Raw genomic sequence first — 18,620 nt, 5'->3', positions numbered from 1 at the left:
TGGCAGTGTGATTGTTCTACTGCTGCAGCAGTGACCCACATAATATGCAGCAAGTGGACAAAATCTAACATCAAACTCTCAAATATTAATTAATCATAATTCTTCCTGATCTTGTCCTAGTTACATAAAACTTGCTGCATTTGTCAACACTTAACCTCCTGTGCGGTTTGTCATTTAAATGACAAGTGGAGCAATCTGATTAAAGCACGCTAATGTGTAATTGTGCTCATTTCCCGAGCAGCATTAGAGAGGATTCTCACAAAGCAGCCACAGTAGTTGACCAATGTCCAAAGTAATTACAGCACTGTTTGGCTCCAGGGAGCTGGATTAACATGAATAATTATTAGGACAGATCAAATGGAATTATTAGGGTCTTACTGGTCATGCTGGCATACTGGTATTAGATGGAGCAGCTATTCTACTCACACGCTGTTGACTGGGTGAAGAAAAAACTCAAATGAAGCTCAACAGCGTGCCAACATTAAAACCACATTATGGTTCATTGTCATATTACCTATAAAATATAAGGAAACCTTCAGCTCCAGCTCTCTACTTTTAACACATTAACAAGAATCTGTGCGTGTGTTCCTATTAATGTGGTTACATAAGGGAGCTGGCAGAGGCTGCAGGTAGATCCTGACACTAGTAAGCTGCTCTGGGACCTGGAGTTGCTCCAAAACAACCAGCGCAAATGTCAGAGTTTCTAGGACACAACATCTGATGTAGAAAGATTTATCTGTCGTCACGTGATCTCTCTATCTCTCACATGCTCAATATGCTTCATTATTGACATAAGCCATTGTTGCAACAGAAACACATGACATACAGTACAGTACTAGAAACAACAGTGTGACAACAGAAACAGACATATAAATACCTGAAACATTTTGTTGCGGCCAAAATGGGATGCTTTGTTGTAGGGCTGTCGCAGTAATCGCAAAAATGAAATATCGCTATATTAAGAAGCCCACCGCGGTGCATGATGGGCCACCGCCATCACCGCACGTGACCTGACCTCACCTCACCTACAAGCAAGCTACCATCCAGGTATTGAGGCGCGGCTGCCGCCGCCTCCTGCCACACAGAGTTGCGGAGCAGCTCACGTCGGTGCCAGCCGACAGCTTGGAGTCGACGAAGCCTTTGCTCGAGTCGGCAAGTACAGCAGAGACAGTGACAGACATAAACGCCTAACAGGCGCTGTTACACAGTATCTGGTTGAGGAGATGGTGCCGTTTTCCACTCTGTTTTGAGGCCTACTGCACCGTGTGCAAGAAGAGGATTCAACTCGGAACAGTGGGAGCGAAGACGTTAGACTCTCATGCCAAATCGTCTAAGCACATGAAGTATGTTCGAGGAAAGGAACAAACTCCTTCCATCACCGCTGGGTTTCCTCCAGCTAACGTAAGCCAGCTAGCAGCTCCTGCAGGCCCTCCTCCTACGACCGCAGCTAACGCTAGAGTCGATCTATGCACGTCTTTCGGATCCACGCCAACGCTGAAAGCCCCAACGTTAAAAGCCCCCCATTAGCTGTCGACAAGGCGGCAGCTAATGGGGGGCTTTCACTTATAAAAATTCTTCCCAAGGTGACACCCCCTCATCCCTTACATACCAACAGATTTCTGTATTTCTTTATTTATTTTATTTAACTAGTAAATCACATTGAGACATCTCTTTTGAGTACTGTGGACATCTTTTGTTTGTTAAATAAATAAACACTCTGAAATTCAAGGATTTCATTCTTCTTTGCCGGTAGGGCTGTGAAATAGGCAGAGAAATAGGTATTAATTTTTGATATGAATGGTCTTAAAAAGGTCTTAAAAAGTCTTAAATTTTACTTGAAGAAACCTGTTGGAATCCTATAGTGAGAGCCCAACTACAGTCTGCAGAGCCATGAAGCCAGAGCACTGGGCCATGCTGCTGCATTGAGCGGTATTAGCTGTTTATTCAATATCTTTTAATATTGAAGATGTTGCATCCAAAGTGCATCAGATTCAACACTGCATTGTTTGGGTCCTCATCAACAAACCCGGTAAGTGTGAAGTGGATTGGGAATAACAGACAGACAGAAAGATTCACAGACAGAGATTCCTTGCTTTATAGTTAGATGATACAAAATAATTCTGTTCCTGCACTTATGCAAATATTTACATAAGAATATATTCAATAGTTGATATTTTGAGTAGGCCTGTGAACAATGGTGCTCTTCTTCTATCTGTGGGCAGCCATGTTTCCCTAATGTTTTCCTTTTATTCAAATCATTTATGTAAATATTTTATTCAACTTGTTCCACAGATGGATGACAGTTTTTATATTTGTTTGTTTTTCCCTCATTATTTGTGTACTACTCATCAATATATATTTGTCCAAGCTGCCAGTGAGCCTCTATCTGTGACAAGTGGGTCATACCTGCCGTTTCCTCTGTTTGAGACTCTTAGTGAGCTGTTGCTTCGACACATTTACACATTTACAGTGGTTTTGTTTTTCTGTCTATTTATGTATATTTTTAACTTACTTTGTCACCTGTATATCTCCATTCAGAATCTGAACACTGTACAGTGTTGATTGTTTTTAGTTTCACTTACTCTGTTCAGATAGAAAAAACAGACAAAAGAAAATGTTGCATATAAACCAGATTCACTGCAGTACACAAAAACTCCTGACATGTTGTTGACTGTACAGTTGGAGGAAGCAGACAAACCGTTTTTACAAACCAAGTTAATATGTTTAAGTTACTGGTAGTGCACTGAACAGGAAACCTGGCTCCTCTCTTCTCTACGCCATGAAAATATGCTGCTGGTCTCGTTCATACATGATGGAAGAAAATGATAAGAAACAACCAGTGTGAGCGACAGTACATTTAGCGATCACACAGCCAACAACACAGGAGGAGATGAAACCCATTCGAAGCCTTTAATGTTGACTACACTCTTCAGGAAACATGGAGAAAGCTACACCTGTCAAAGGTGAGTCCATAAAGTAACTCTCATATTGTGAATGAATGTTTTTCTGTCTTCAAGCTTTTTTTTCATGTTACTATCTTTGTCTCACTTTCTTTCCGTCAGAGCTGAACGTTATACTTGTGGGATCAAACAGCTCCCGGAAATATCTGGTTGGAAACATCATCCTGGGAAAACAGGCATTTGATGTAGATGTAACAGCCTGTTGTGAGAAGGGAGAAGGAGAAGTGTGCGGGCGAAGAGTCACATTGGTCAAAGCTCCCGGGTGGCTGCGAGGATACGACCTCTGTAATACACCTGAACTGTTCAAGACAGAAGCGATTCTCAGCGTCACACCTGGACTGCACGGTTTTATCCTGGTGATTAATGCTGAAATACAGTTCAAGGACATGTACGAGAAGACAACAAAGAAGCACTTGCAACACTTTTTTGGTGACAAGGTGTGGGATCACACAATAGTGGTCTTCAGCCACAGAGGTCAGATAGACCATGAAACCATTGAGGATTACATCAAGAGTGAAGGGGCTCCACTTCAGTCGCTTCTGGAGGCCTGTGGTAACAGATATCACCTCCTCTGTGACGATGGCAGAGACAACAGCGAGAAAGTCAAAGAGCTGTTTGAGAAGATTGACGACATGGTGGCTAAAAACAGTTGTTATGAACCTGACAGAACGCTGATAGAAAATGCTGAGTCGAAGAGGAAGGAAGTGGACAGAAAAGCTGGGGAGCTGCGTCTGCAATCACAACAACAAAGGGAAAAGCTCAGAAATCTCATGACAGGTCAGTTGACTTTGTTTGGTCATTTAAGCGACAGAACTCTGATTTCTGTAGTTGGTTGGTTGGAAACAAATCATTTTTGATCCCGTTTGAATTGGGCCATGAAATACACATATATTTGTCAATTTTAAATGTAATTTTGTAAGTTAAGAAAGTCACAGTTTGTTGTAAAGACAGTAAAATTCTATTTAGTTTTGTGTGAAACAGCTCAGTATACGTCAACAACACTGGCCGTCACCTCGGCAATGAAAAAGTATTCAAAAAGAATGATCACAATAAATCTGGTCATATTGACAACTGTAGTTATGAGAAAGGAGGGTTCGTTAAATCCGAGCGAACTAATATACTGTTTCCTGTATATTTTGTGTAATTTATATAAATTACATACGTTCTGGCTCGACCAAAATTCTGATTGGTCGATTTTTGGTGTGTTAATTACATACTGCTATGGCAGTGCATAACACGCAGCGGGTCCTCTCCATCCCAATGCTGTGTGTTCTGCATATGGCATATTTGACTTCATCAGGAGGAAAGTACCAAGTGCTAATGGGGGTGTTTTCAGAGCACCCCTGTTTCACAGGTAACAGTGTGTCTTCAGAACACCCCCCTTGTTTTCACTATTTTGGATTAGCCTAACCCACTACAGACAAACAGATTGAAGAACATACTAGAAGGCCTAGGTCCGGTGGTTTGTTAAATATTTATTTATTTTTAAGCGTTTCATTTACAGTCATTCCTATTCTACCATGTCAGACATCAGCAGTGTGGCAGCATTTTTTAAAAATAGAAAATGGAAAAAAGTGGAATGCAAAGTTTGCAAACAACAGTTTGTATATCACAGCTCGACTACAAACATGGCATATCACCTAAAAACGGTAAGATGACTTGTCTGCGTTAGGTTGTCTGCAATATTTTAGTCTAATAATCGTTTTGTAACTGCAGGCGCACCCGCCCGCAACGGCAGCATCCCCTAGTTCGTGTCTCAGCAACAAAGCTGAGCTCCTGTGTTCAGTCTCGCTCTGTGCGAGGACACGCGCAGAGCGAAATGATAGTGTCTGTCAGTTATTATAGCATGACAAAAACAATTGTCTAAATATTCCTCAACAGTTCTTGTGCTGACTAGTTGACATAGTATATTTTCGGAAATCATGGGCTATGATATTGTGCAGATGCAAGTGATGTTATTTGTCGCACCTCTTTGACGTGCAAATGTGTCCCGTGTCGGTCCATAGTGGGCATTGCTTCCCATGTCTTTAGGTGTGTCAGTACCACATTTTTTCATGATCACACACACACACACACACACACACACAGACCGACTGTCTCAAAAGATGAAAATTATAACAGAATGACTGAAACTGGGATTCAGTCATCTGTGACTGCACAACAAATGTGGGCTAGGTGTGTAAAGGTGTCCTTGTTTGGACCACACCCATTTTCAAAATCATCCTTCATTTTTTATCTCAGCTACACACCTGTAAAGGTACTCAGAACCCTTTTGTGTCATAGTTCCTGCTACAACAGGTGTCTCCAGGATGATAATTTGCTATGACACACACACACACACACACACACTTACAAGGGTAAAACAAAACCAGCCAACACTGTCGGGTACTCATGGGTCGGAGCGTCAATATGCTGATGGGTGTTACCTGATGTAATGGTAACGGTTTTGTAAGAAATTAAGATGAGCATCAAAACTACAAAAATAATATCCATGTAGTTATAATATTAATTGTCCTTTAAAAGTACCAGACTTTTAACAGCTGTGTTTTTCTGCAGAACCAACACTCAACCTGAGAATCTTGATGGTCGGGTGGGTGTTCTCCGGGAAGAGTGCGTCTGGGAACAATATTTTGAAAGCTGACATGTTTCAGGCTGGTGACAAAACAGAGAAAGCCTTAAAGCAAAGTGGCGAAGTGGCTGGAAGGAAGGTCGTCATCGTGGACACTCCTGGATGGTGGAAATTCTTCCCAGCGACGTTTACCCCTTTGCCTTTGAAGGCTGAGATTGTAAAAGGGGTCTCTCTGTGCTCTCCACCGCCAAATGTCATTTTGCTGGTCTTGCCACTTGACACATCGTTCACTGATGACCAAAGAAGAGTCACAGTGGACAACATGAGGCTGCTTGGACAGAGAGTGTGGAGACATGTTATGGTGCTGTTTACATCCAGGGACAAGTTGGGGGACAAAACTATTGAGCAACACATTGAAAGTGAAGGAAAGCCTCTCCGATGGCTTATTGAGAAATGTGGTAATCGATATCACGTCTTTAACAATATTTGCACAGATGATGATCAGGTTACAGAGCTGCTGGAGAAGATGGAGGAGATGGTGGCAGAAAACAGTTTCTTTTACCTCAATGCCTACCCTGATGGAGATTATGCAAAACATCAAGATGACAGAAGTGACATCGAGATCAAAGATGAGAACACAACCAAGAAGATCACAGAACAACTCACCATCGAATGGGATCGCAAGAACTGGGAAAAACAGCACTGTGAAGGAAGCAAGGGCTTACCACCAACGAGTAAGTTTCCACAGCCACGAACAGATGCTGTATTTTTTAAACACACCATGATTACAGTAGAACAGAATAAGTTTTATTGTCCCACCTGGATCAACATCACACCAATACAGTGTATTTGCAGAATTTGATATAATTAAGATTTACCAGCATGGGGATAATAATGTTTGTTTATTATTTTAGTTGGTTTCCTTATACTGTATATCTTTCTGTTTACCAAAGGCATTCTGATCATAATTATGCTTTAGGTTTGCAGCATGCATACTGTGTCTGAAATAACTTTTTACAATATACTATATTCACTCAGGCTGGCCCCTTAAAATCAATGGTTATTGAGTATTACATTTTTTTTAACTAGTGAGTGAAGCTATGCTGAGCTGTCAGGGCTCAGAAGGAGAAGAAGAGCAAATGGAGCATGAAGACGACCAGTTCAAGAGCTGCTTTGGTCCTGAACAAGACAGTGAAAATGTTGCAGGATCTGGACCTCTGAACATATTGAGTGAACTGCTGGAGAGAGAGTGGAGCAGAAGAGAGGTGGCCATGGAGCAGGCTTCCTGGAGACAGTTCTACAATCCTGTAGCAGGTGAATAAATCAGATTAACTTTGTGCAAGTAACTTCTGTCTTGTTTAGTTTTGTATTGCTTTATCATTCTTATTCTTTTTTATTCCCATCATAGCCCCCTCTGAGCCAGATAGTGATCAGCTGCTGACATCAAGAGAAAAAGTGAGAAGTTGGCTCAAACGTTCAACATCTGAGTATGGGACAGCCTCTAACACCAGCGACCAGATGAAGGAAGATAGTATCTGTTTTGGCCAAGAGCCTAGCCCACAACCAGGCAGAATGGGAGCCCAAGAGGAGGATGAAATCTTCAAAAAGAAATAATTGATTCGCGGCCCGTCTGCAGCAGGGCCTTTCTGTTAGGAGTTTGCATGTTCTCCCTGTGCCTGCGTGGGTTAGCTTCAGGTACTCCGCCTTCATCCCACAGGCCTAAGACATGCAAGTTAAGTTAATCGGTTTTGGGACAAGGATATTATAGAAAAAACATTGATGTTATCACTGCTACCTGAAAGAAACATTTGGGTTTCCTCATTTTGAGGATGTAGATTTGATTCATTCCAATTCAATTTTTTAGAAAAAACATTTTGAGAGTCATCAGCATAAGGTTACAATGGTGTGTTGATCTTCACTGTAACTCATGACTACAACTGAAGCAGTAGACTCTAACATCCTTGAATTAAAAAAAACAACAAAAAACAGTATTTGTCTTAAGTTGAAATATGGTTCAGTCTGCTAACAATGAAACAAAATAAAAAAGGACCAAAAAAAAAAACAGGAGTGTTTATATCTATCTTGTAAATCTGTGATGCAGTATTGCATGTTGGTGGTGGTGGAGATGTATAATGTGAGTGCAAATAAAAACAATCAATGAATAAGCAAGTATAAAAAATATAAATAAATAGATGCACATAATCCAAAATATAAATGTGAAAAATATAACAAGGTCAGTAGTTAATATCATCAGTTGCTCATATCTCAATTTGGTTCTTGGTGATGTCTGTGCAATCTGCTGTGTACACCTTTTTAAAGATGCATCCTACAAGTATTATACCATCTTATCATTTTATGGTTTTAATGTTTATCATTACTTATTTTAATTTATGTTTTATCATATTTGTTTTCTTTTTATCTATATTTAATATAGTTTGAAAATCTATTTTTATATTTTATTGTTATTATTATCAACTTATACATTTATTTTATTTTTTTTATTGCTCGTATCCATCTTGTTTTCTTTATCTTTTATTATCTAAACTACTCCTTTTATTTCAATTGGTGTGCATTAGTCTCTAAATCCATTTTTGTTTCCTTAATGTTTTAAAATCACTCGTAAGCACTTCTTGCATTATGATTTGTTTGAAAGGTGATATATTATTAACAATTAATTGATTGATGAAATTAAAGTCTAACCTTGGAATTCTGTTATTATAGAAATAAAGCTGGATCAACCTTTTAAATTTTTTGTAGTGTTTTCCTCCTTCTAAAACACTTTATTTGAAGGGTTGTGCTTAACACTGACATGACACAACATAACCATGACATTGTGAACCATATCAGCTTCCTGCCCTGGATGGATACCAGGGTAAGAAGAGGTCAGAGATCACGGGACTCTTTGCCCAATCGCCAAAATACCTACTACTCAACTAACTACTCAATCAACTGCACATTGTTAGATTTTGACCTTTGCTTTGGGTCATTATCTTTAATCAGTTACACCCCATTGTTCTTGTTGACATAGATGCCAGGTTAAAAACAAAAAACAAAGACTAACTGAGAAAAAAAAAAAAAGATTTTAACATAGTTTAACTGATTTTTGTTATGGCAGTATGATTGTTCTACTGCTGCACCAGTGACCCACATAATGTGCAGCAAGTGGACAAAATCAAATATCCAACATCAAACTCTTACATTCAGGAGACTTTTTTGGGGGATTGATTTCATAAAAAAAAGCCAAATAGAGTAAAGGATTTTTAAAATATTTTTAAAGGCTAAGATAGCGTTTAACTGATTTCCTGAATAATATTAATTAATAGCAATTCTTCCTGATCTTGTCTTAATTACATAAAACTTAGTGTATTTGTCAACACTTCCTATTAATGTGGTTACAAAAGGGAGCTGGCAGAGGCTGAATCTGACACTAGTCAGCATCAGCAACCAGCATCAACAACATATCAGCACAAATGTCAGAGTTTCTAGGACACGACATCTGATGCAGAAAGATTTATCTGTCGTCACGTGATCTCTCCTGTCTCTCACAAGCTCAAATATGCTTCATTACTGAGATAAGCCATTGTTGCAGCAGAAATAGGTGACATACCATAAACAACCATGTGACAACAGAAACAAAAACATCACACAAACATTGATTAACCCAACAAGTCCATCTAAACATGCTGTTCACAAGGGACTGATTGGTTGATCCTTGGTATTGCTGCTGAAAGCTCAAACATGACACCTGTAACTGTGCTTTCTTGAGTATTGAGTAATACACCTGCCATCACATGGTTGTGTCGAGTGTAGTGTGTGAGGAGTGTACAGATCCAGTTTTAAGCCTCCAAATCGTCATCAACAAACCTGCCAATTGCGAAGGACTTACTGACATTGATTGACAGACACATGTATAAACACCTGGCAAAATACCCAGTCGCTTCTGTGTTAGGTCTGTCGTGGCAACTAAAAATCAGTCGCTTGTCTAGTGCAGATGAGAGTTGGTCAAAACACCAAGTTTGACACAATATTTATTTTCTAGAAGTTCTTTATTGCTTACAAGCAAGAGTCACTCATTAGCAGCGCATAGATGATGACTAAAGGAAGGCAGTCTCCCCTTATCCTTTATAATAACAGAAACCAACACACACAATTGTAGCATAGTCTCAAGGTTACATATGATCTCACTCAAAACACTACTCCAATCATCTCCACATCCACCTCATGATACACATAAAACCTCCTATACACTTCAACCATTGTTGTGTGTTTGTGTTGTTGTTGTTGTCATGTCTGAAAACAACACAGACAAGATTTCACTTTACATAATATTACATCTACAATTGTTAGGTTTCATATGCAAGAACAACATATCAAAATAATAAGGGACATTAGAGAATTTCCCTCACAGGTCCTTCTATAAAAGGTGTCCTTTTCACCTGAGAATGACACACATCTTTCTTCAGAATCCCTTCAGGGTTTGTCTACATTAGTGTTGCTTTACTTGTCCACCTTAATGCATAAACGCTGGCTTGCCTCTCCTTTCTGTTTCTCTACCAGCAACGTTCTCTGCTTTTTACAAAGTCATCCCAGAAAACACACCTCGTGTTTGTTTGTTTTTTTTACCTGCGATTCCGTTGTCATAACAGCAGGTGAGCAGTCTGGGAGGAGGCTTATTACTTGAAGCCAATCAAAACCAATGTGCACTGTACGACATTGCAACAACCAGGTGCAGTTACAAGTTGGTACAAAACAAAGGCAAAAAGAAGCCGACATTAACAGGAGAGGATGCAGGACAATCAGTGAAATTACAGAAGGGATAAAATACCAGACCATTCAAGTAAAATATATGTGTGCGACACACTGGCGTCAAGGAATTGAAAGAATCGTAGTAAGCCGTTGTTCCACCACAACATTTGTACATTTGCATTTGTTTTGTTTCAAACAAAGGAAAATGCTGCAAATAAACAGGTGTAAGTGGGCATTAGCCCCATCAAACATAGTTTAATGTTAAATTTGTGACATCGAGTATATCACTGTAGTAAACCACATGCCTGCAATGTTGTTACTGGTAGTGCACTGAACAGGAAACCTGGCTCCTCTCGTCTCTACGCCATGAAAATATGCTACTGGTCTCGTTTATACATGATGGAAGAAAATGATAAGAAAACAACCAAAGTGTGAGCGACAGTACATTTAGCGATCACACAGGAACAGATTAAACCCATCTGAAGCTTTTAATGTTGACTACACTCTTCAGGAAACATGGAGAAAGCTACACCTGTCAAAGGTGAGTCCATAAAGTAACTCTCATATTGTGAATGAATGTTTTTTCTGTCTTCAAGCATTTTTTTCATGTTACTATCTTTGTCTCATTTTCTTTCCGTCAGAGCTGAACGTTATACTTGTGGGATCAAACAGCTCCCGGAAATATCTGGTTGGAAACATCATCCTGGGAAAACAGGCATTTGATGTAGATGTAACAGCCAGTTGTGAGAAGGGAGAAGGAGAAGTGTGCGGGCGAAGAGTCACATTGGTCAAAGCTCCCGGGTGGCTGCGAGGATACGACCTCTGTTATTCACCTGAACTGTTCAAGACAGAAGCGATTCTCGGCGTCACGCCTGGACTGCACGGTTTTATCCTAGTGATTAATGCTGAAATACCGTTCAAGGATGTGTACGAGAAGACAACAAAGAAGCACTTGCAACACTTTTTTGGTGACAAGGTGTGGGATCACACGTTAGTGGTCTTCACCCACAGAGGTCAGATAGACCATGAAACCATTGAGGATTACATCAAGAGTGAAGGGGCTCCACTTCAGTCGCTTCTGGAGGCCTGTGGTAACAGATACCACCTCCTCTGTGACGATGGCACAGACAACAGCGAGAAAGTCAAAGAGCTGTTTGAGAAGATCGACGACATGGTGGCTAAAAACAGTTGTTATGAACCTGACAGAACGCTGATAGAAAATGCTGAGTCGAAGAGGAAGGAAGTGGACAGAAAAGCTGAGGAGCTGCGTCTGCAATCACAACAACAGAGGGAAAAGCTCAGAAATCTCATGACAGGTCAGTTGACTTTGTTTGGTCATTTAAGGGACTGTGATTTCTGTAGTTTTAAACATGATTCCTACTGCCGTCTGGAACATTGCAAATAAGACTCAAAGGACTAGCTATAAACACCAGCTGTCAGATGATCAGACTGGGTTTAATAAACCCCTAGGTTAGCCCACATTTGTTTTAAGGTGCAGATCACTATACTCTAGGTCCAATCACATACCCATACACTCTAGTGCAGAAGGTATTGTTATCACCATGTGGCTGGCTATAATGTAATAATGACCAGAATAAATACAAGACTTTTAACAGCTGTGTTTTTCTGCAGAACCAACACCCAACCTGAGAATCTTGATGGTCGGTTGGGTGTTCTCCGGGAAGAGTGCGTCTGGGAACACCATTTTGAAAGCTGACATGTTTCAGGCTGGTGACAAAACAGAGAAAGCTTTAAAGCAAAGTGGCGAGGTGGCTGGAAGGGAGGTCGTCATCGTGGACACTCCTGGATGGTGGAAATTCTTCCCAGCGATGTTTACCCCTTTGCATTTGAGGGATGAGATTTTAGAAGGGGTGTCTCTCTGCTCTCCATCACCAAATGTCATTTTGCTGGGAGTACCGGTTGACTCATCATTCACAGATGACCAAAGACGAGTCACAGAGGACAACATGAGGCTATTTGGACAGAGAGTGTGGAGACATGTTATTGTGCTGTTTACGTTCGGGGACGCTCTGGGGGACAAAACTATTGAGCAACACATTGAAAGTGAAGGAAAGCCTCTCCGATGGCTCATTGAGAAATGTGGGAATCGATATCACGTCCTTAACAATATGAGCACAGATGATGATCAGGCTACAGAGCTGCTGGAGAAGATGGAGGAGATGGTGGCAGGAAACAGCTCCTTTTACCACAGTGCCTACCCTGATGCAGATGATCCACAACATCAAGAAGACAGAAGTGACATATTAACCAAAATCAAAGATGAGAACACAACCAAGAAGATCACAGAACAACTTACCATCGAATGGGATCGCAAGAACTGGGAAAAACACCACTGTGAAGGAAGCATGAGAATACCACCAATGTGTAAGTATCCACAGACATGAACAGAAAAATAATTTTAAACATACCATGATTACATTAGAAAAGAAAAAACTTGATTATCCCACTGGGATCATAAGCGTCACACAAGTTCATTTGCCAAATTTTATATGATTAAAATCTCCCAGCATGGAGATATTTTACGGTCACAAAGGATCCTCATGAATCCTGTTGCACAGCAGAGACTTCTAATCATTATGATGTGTTTTAAGTATGCAGCATGGCTATATGCTTGTTTTGTCTAGTATAACTTAACTATGACCAGTAGACACACTTCATTCATTTCTCTGATAGTGTGTCTTCACAGATGACGAATCTTACAGGTAAACCATGACACAGATGTAGCTGTTAAAGGGGTTTAGTGCGGTGCAGATGCTCATCAGAAGCACTGGTAATTGAGCAGCGACCATTCATAAATATTTCTAATAAAAGCAGGTGAGGATTATTAAAGAAAAAAGCAGCCTTAATGATGTGTCAGAATGGGGTTTGGTTTAACAGTTGAACCACTCGAAAGACCACCATTGGAAATCGTCTGTTTGTGCGATTTTAAAATTAGTTTTATCCTTTGTAGAACTAACCTGATGACTGTATTTCCTAACCAGTGAGTGATGCTAAGCAGAGCTCTCAGGGTTCAGAAAGAGAAGAACAAAAGGAGCATGAAGACGACCAGTTTGAGAGCTTCTTTGGTCCTAAAGTAGACAGCGAAGACAATGCTGGATCTGGACCTCTGAACTGCTTGAGGAGACTGCTTGAGACAGAGTGGCGCAGAAGAGAGGTGTGCATGGAGCAGGCTTCCTGGAGACAGTTCTACAATCCTGCCGTAGGTGAATAAATAAATTACCTTTGTGCAAGTAGCTTCTGTCTTGTTCAGTTTTGTATTGCTTTAACATTCTTATTCTTTTTTTTTATTCCTATCATAGCCCCCTCTGAGCCAGATAGTGATCGGCTGCTGACATCAAGAGAAAAAGTAAGACGGTGGCTGAAAACCCAACCTACATCTGAGTATGGTACAGCCCCTAACCTTAGCGACCAGTCGAAGGAAGACATTATGTGTTTTGGTCAAGCGAGCTCACAACCAGGCGGAGGGCGGCGCCGAAAGAGGAAGAAGAAATTGTTTAAAATGAAATAATGAAGTTAAGTGAAATTAATTTCCCAGTCCCTCTACACTTTTATGAGTCTATCACTCCCATCCAATGCACACATCAGATTGTTAAATATAAAGTGCTTACTCTGATCTTAACTGAGATACAGACAGACTCTTCTGGGGACCAACACTCGCCGGCATATCAAAACATTAAAAATACAGGTATGCTTATTATATATGAAGATGAACAGAAGTGGATGATGTAAGCAGAACAGATGTTTTGCACTTATGCAGTGGGTCCATCTGTCTGTCAGTGTTTGTCTCAGACTGGGCGTTGCTGACCTAGGTTCTGCTCATCAGCCAGACTCCTCTCACCTGGTTTATTGCCCAGCAATTTGGTGAAATGCATCCAAACTACAACTAAATAAAATTCAGCTCACTCAAAATAGGGCTGCAAGACTTGCTCTACGTCGCTCACTTAGGCACAGTGTTGAAAAATGCACAATGAATTGTCATGGATGAGAGTTCATGAGAGACTTGCTTGTAGCCTAATTTTATTTTTGAAAAACATTTATACATCAACTTAGCCTTCTTGTCTCTACTCTCAGCTGGTGCGTGCTAGTGACAGTCACAACCGTGGAACTAGACGAGCCTTAAGAGGTGATTTTACCCTGCCTATAGCTAGATCAGATGCTTTAAAAAGAACAGTTATGTACAGGGCAATTACATGCTGGAACAGACTCCCACAGCATCTAGTCTCAATCACAAGTAGAGCTGGTTTTCGGAAAAGACTAAAAGAAAGTGTTGCACAGAAAGAATTTTTTGGACTGCATTTAATATTTAGATTTCTTTTTTTCTTCCTTTTCTTTTTCCTACTAGGTTATGGGCCTTTATACATTTGCCTCATTTATTTACTTTATTTTCTTTTTCTATTATACTGTCATTTATTTTATTTTATTTGTTGTAGTTATTGTTTGCTACAGAATAGAGAATTGTCTTGAATGTTTTACATATTTTAACATGTATGTAATATTTGTATACATGTATGTAATATTTGTATATTGCATATGTGTGTATATGTTTTCGGATTGAGCATATATATATATATATTACATTTTGTATTGTGATGTAGGACCCAGGAAGAATAGTCGCTGCTGAGGCAGTGACTAATGGGGATCCATAATAATAAACTAAACTAAACCTGCTGACCACCCTAGTAAAACATATGTGTGGGAAACACTGACATCAAACAATTGAAAGAGTCATTGTAAGCTGTTTTTCCACCACAGCACTTTCACATTTGCATTTGTTTTGTTTGTTTGCTCATTTATTTAGATTTTTACTTTATCATCTGTCTGTATATCTCTAATCAGTAAATGAACACTGTACATTTTTGCTTGTTTTTTGTTTCACTCCCTTCGTCTGGTTGCTTCTAACACCAGCAACCAGACGAAGGGAGATAGTATCTGTTTTGGCCAAGAGCCTAGCTCACGACCAGGCAGAACAGTGGGTGCCCGTTCTGCCTGGTTGTGAGCTAGGCTAGAGGAGGAAGACATCTTGATAAAGAAATAATGTGTGTATAGAAAAGTACAGAAAATATAAATAAATAGATGCACATAAACCAAAATATACACGTGAAAAAAATAACAAGGTCAGTAGTTAATACCATCGATAGCTCATATCTCAGTTTGTTTCTTGGTGATGTATATGTCTGTGCAATATACTGATTTAAAGATGCATTCTACAATCATTATAACCAGCTTATAATTTTATGGTTTTAATGTTTATTATTACTTATTTTAATTAATGTTTTTTATCATAAAATATTTGTTTTCTCTGTTATCTATATTAATTATAGTTTAAAAATCTATTTTTACATTTTATTATTATTATTATTATTATTATCAACTTATACATTTATTTTATTATTATTTATCCATCTTATTTTCTTTATCTTTTATTTATTACTTTTTTTAGCTACTCATTTTATTTCAATTGGTGTGCATTAGTCTCTAAATCCATTTTTTGTTCCTTAATGTTTTAAAATCACTTGTAAGCACTTTTTGCATTTTGATTTGTTTGAAAGGTGATATATTATTAACGATTAATTGATTGATGAAATTAAAGTCCAACCTTGGAATTCTGTTATTATATAAATAAAGATGGATCAACCTTTTAATTTTTGTAGTGTTTTCCTCCTTCTTAAGCACTTTGTTTGAAGGGTTGTGTATAACACTGACACGACACAATGTAACCATGACATCGTGAACCATGTCAACTTCCTGCCCTGGATGGATACCAGGGTAAGAAGAGGTCAGAGATCACAGGACTCTTTGCCCAATCGCCAAAATACCTCACAATAACCTGTTTCAGATGGAAAACAATAGCAGCTTCCCTTAAAGGTTCCAGAAAGTACAAAGGAGTTTCTTGTTTGTTGTACCACATTGAATATAATTTGTTTTCAGTTCTGGACCTTTGGCCTCTTCCATGAAGGGCAATAAAAATCTGTTAAGACATCAGTGACAGATTAGTCAATTAAGATATAACGTAATACTCCATCTGTACCTATTTTAAGTAATACTGTGTTAAACTACTCAGTCAACTGCACATTGTTAGATTTTGACTGTATTTGACCTTTGCTTTTGGTCATTGAGTCACCTGGTCAGCATCAGCAATCAGTATCAAAAAACACTTCTAGGACACGACATCTGATGCAGAAAGATTTATCCGTTGTCACGTGATCTCTCTGTCTCTCACAAGTTCAAATATGCTTCATTACTGAGATAAGTTGCAGCAGAAATACGTGACATACCATAAACAACCATGTGACAACAGAAACAAAAACACCACACAAATATTGATTAACCCTGAGTACTACGGTACTGTGGACATGTTGTTACTGGTAGTGCACTGAAACCTGACTCCTCTCTTCTCTACGCCATGAAAATATGCTGCTGGTCTCGTTCATACATGATGGAAGAAAATGATAAGAAAACAACCAAAGTGTGAGCGACAGTACATTTAGCGATCACACAGCCAACAACACAGGAGGAGATGAAACCCATTCGAGGCCTTTAACGTTGACTACACTCTTCAGGAAACATGGAGAAAGCTACACCTGTCAAAGGTGAGTCCATAAAGTAAGTTTTTTCTGTCTTCAAGCTTTTTTTTCATGTTACTATCTTTGTCTCATTTTCTTTCCATCAGAGCTGAATGTTTTACTCGTGGGATCAAACAGCTCCCGGAAATATTTGGTTGGAAACATCATCCTGGGAAAACAAGCATTCGATGTAGATGTAACAGCCTGTTGTGAGAAGGGAGAAGGAGAAGTTTGCGGGCGAAGAGTCACATTGGTCAAAGCTCCCGGGTGGCTGCGAGGATACGACGTCTGTAATACACCCGAACTGTCCAAGACAGAAGCGATTCTCAGCGTCACACCTGGACTGCACGGTTTTATCCTGGTGATCAATGCTGAAATACCGTTCAAGGATGTGTACGAGAAGACAACAAAGAAGCACTTGCAACACTTTTTTGGTGACAAGGTGTGGGATCACACAATAGTGGTCTTCAGCCACAGAGGTCAGATAGACCATGAAACCATTGAGGATTACATCAAGAGTGAAGGGGCTCCAATTCAGTCGCTTCTGGAGGCCTGTGGTAACAGATACCACCTCCTCTGTGACGATGGCACTGACAACAGCGAGAACGTCAAAGAGCTGTTTGAGAAGATTGACGACATGGTGGTTAAAAACAGTTGTTATGAACCTGACAGAACGCTGATAGAAAATGCTGAGTCGAAGAGGAAGGAAGTGGACAAAAAAGCTGAGGAGCTGCGTCTGCAATCACAACAACAGAGGGAAAAGCTCAGAAATCTCATGACAGGTCAGTTGACTTTGTTTGGTCATTTAAGCAACAGAACTCTGATTTCTGTAGTTGGTCTGTAGTTGGTTGGTAAAACAAGTCATTTTTGATCCCGTTTGAGTTGGGCCATGAGCAACACGTTTGTCAATTTTAAAAGTTATTTTGCAAGTCAAGAAAGTCACAGTTTGTTGTAAGGACAGTACATTTCTATTTAGTTTTGTGTGAAACAACTCAGTATACGTCAACAACACTGACATGGCCGTCACCTCGGCAATGAAAAAGTATTCAAAAAGAATGAAAATCACAATAAATCTGGTCATATGTTATGTGAATGGAGGGTTTGTTAAATCCGAGCTAATATACTAATAATAAATATAATAAATAATAAATATACTTATAATAACTAACTTTCATGTATATTTTTTGTGTAATTTATATAATTTACATACAGTATATTCTATATAGTTCAGTTGTATCAGACATTCTATCAGTGTTGTTTTTATAACTTTTGATAACTGCTTTTAACTCTGGTTTTAACTTATTTTTCTTATTTGGTTGTTGTTATAGCACTTTGAGATTTTTTGTTAAATATAAAGTGCGTTCCAAATAAAATGTATTATTATTTGTAAACTGTGACTTTGTTGTTCTGTTCTGTATACGAAACATCTTCTGTCCGGCCTGGGAGAGGGATCCCTCCTCTGAGCTATATAAATAAAACTGATTTGATTTTAATTGATTTAATTTAATATGTGTGACCGGCTGTACAAGGTTTCAGTTAGGGTTTTGATGAGCATTAAACAACATGACAATTTGATGACAAACCGCGACTTTCTTGAGTTTAAAAAATATCTTTTAAATTGACAAACCCATGTGTGATCCCCCTTCACAACGCAAGGATTAAAAACATTATTTTTCGCTCCTCTTTGACCTACAAATGTATTCCAAAAATAGGTCCCATGTCGGTCCATAGTGGGCATTGCTTCCCATGTCTTTAGGTGTG

The 18,620-nt window shown here is 39.3% G+C and overlaps 1 protein-coding gene across 1 annotated transcript in view; it reads left to right on the top strand.

Annotated features, from left to right (window-relative positions):
• Positions 1-1,643: 1,643 nt before the first annotated feature.
• The window catches only part of LOC311250188 (uncharacterized protein), a 31,761-nt gene continuing 14,784 nt past the window's right edge, over positions 1,644-18,620 (top strand). The window contains exons 1-9 of the mRNA XM_084341764.1: positions 1,644-3,737; positions 5,517-6,263; positions 6,619-6,843; positions 6,938-7,142; positions 10,831-11,591; positions 11,908-12,660; positions 13,278-13,499; positions 13,596-13,799; positions 16,967-17,641. Of these exons, the coding sequence (XP_084197890.1) occupies positions 2,999-3,737; positions 5,517-6,263; positions 6,619-6,843; positions 6,938-7,142; positions 10,831-11,591; positions 11,908-12,660; positions 13,278-13,499; positions 13,596-13,799; positions 16,967-17,641 (4,531 nt within the window). The 5' untranslated portion in view covers positions 1,644-2,998. The remainder of the gene's footprint in view (positions 3,738-5,516; positions 6,264-6,618; positions 6,844-6,937; positions 7,143-10,830; positions 11,592-11,907; positions 12,661-13,277; positions 13,500-13,595; positions 13,800-16,966; positions 17,642-18,620) is intronic.

This window comes from Pagrus pagrus, assembly GCF_965226575.1.
Source record: "Pagrus pagrus genome assembly, chromosome: 21".
NCBI classification, from domain to species: domain Eukaryota; kingdom Metazoa; phylum Chordata; class Actinopteri; order Spariformes; family Sparidae; genus Pagrus; species Pagrus pagrus.
Note: the sequence above shows the minus strand (reverse complement) of the source record. Positions and strands in the feature narration are given on the sequence as shown.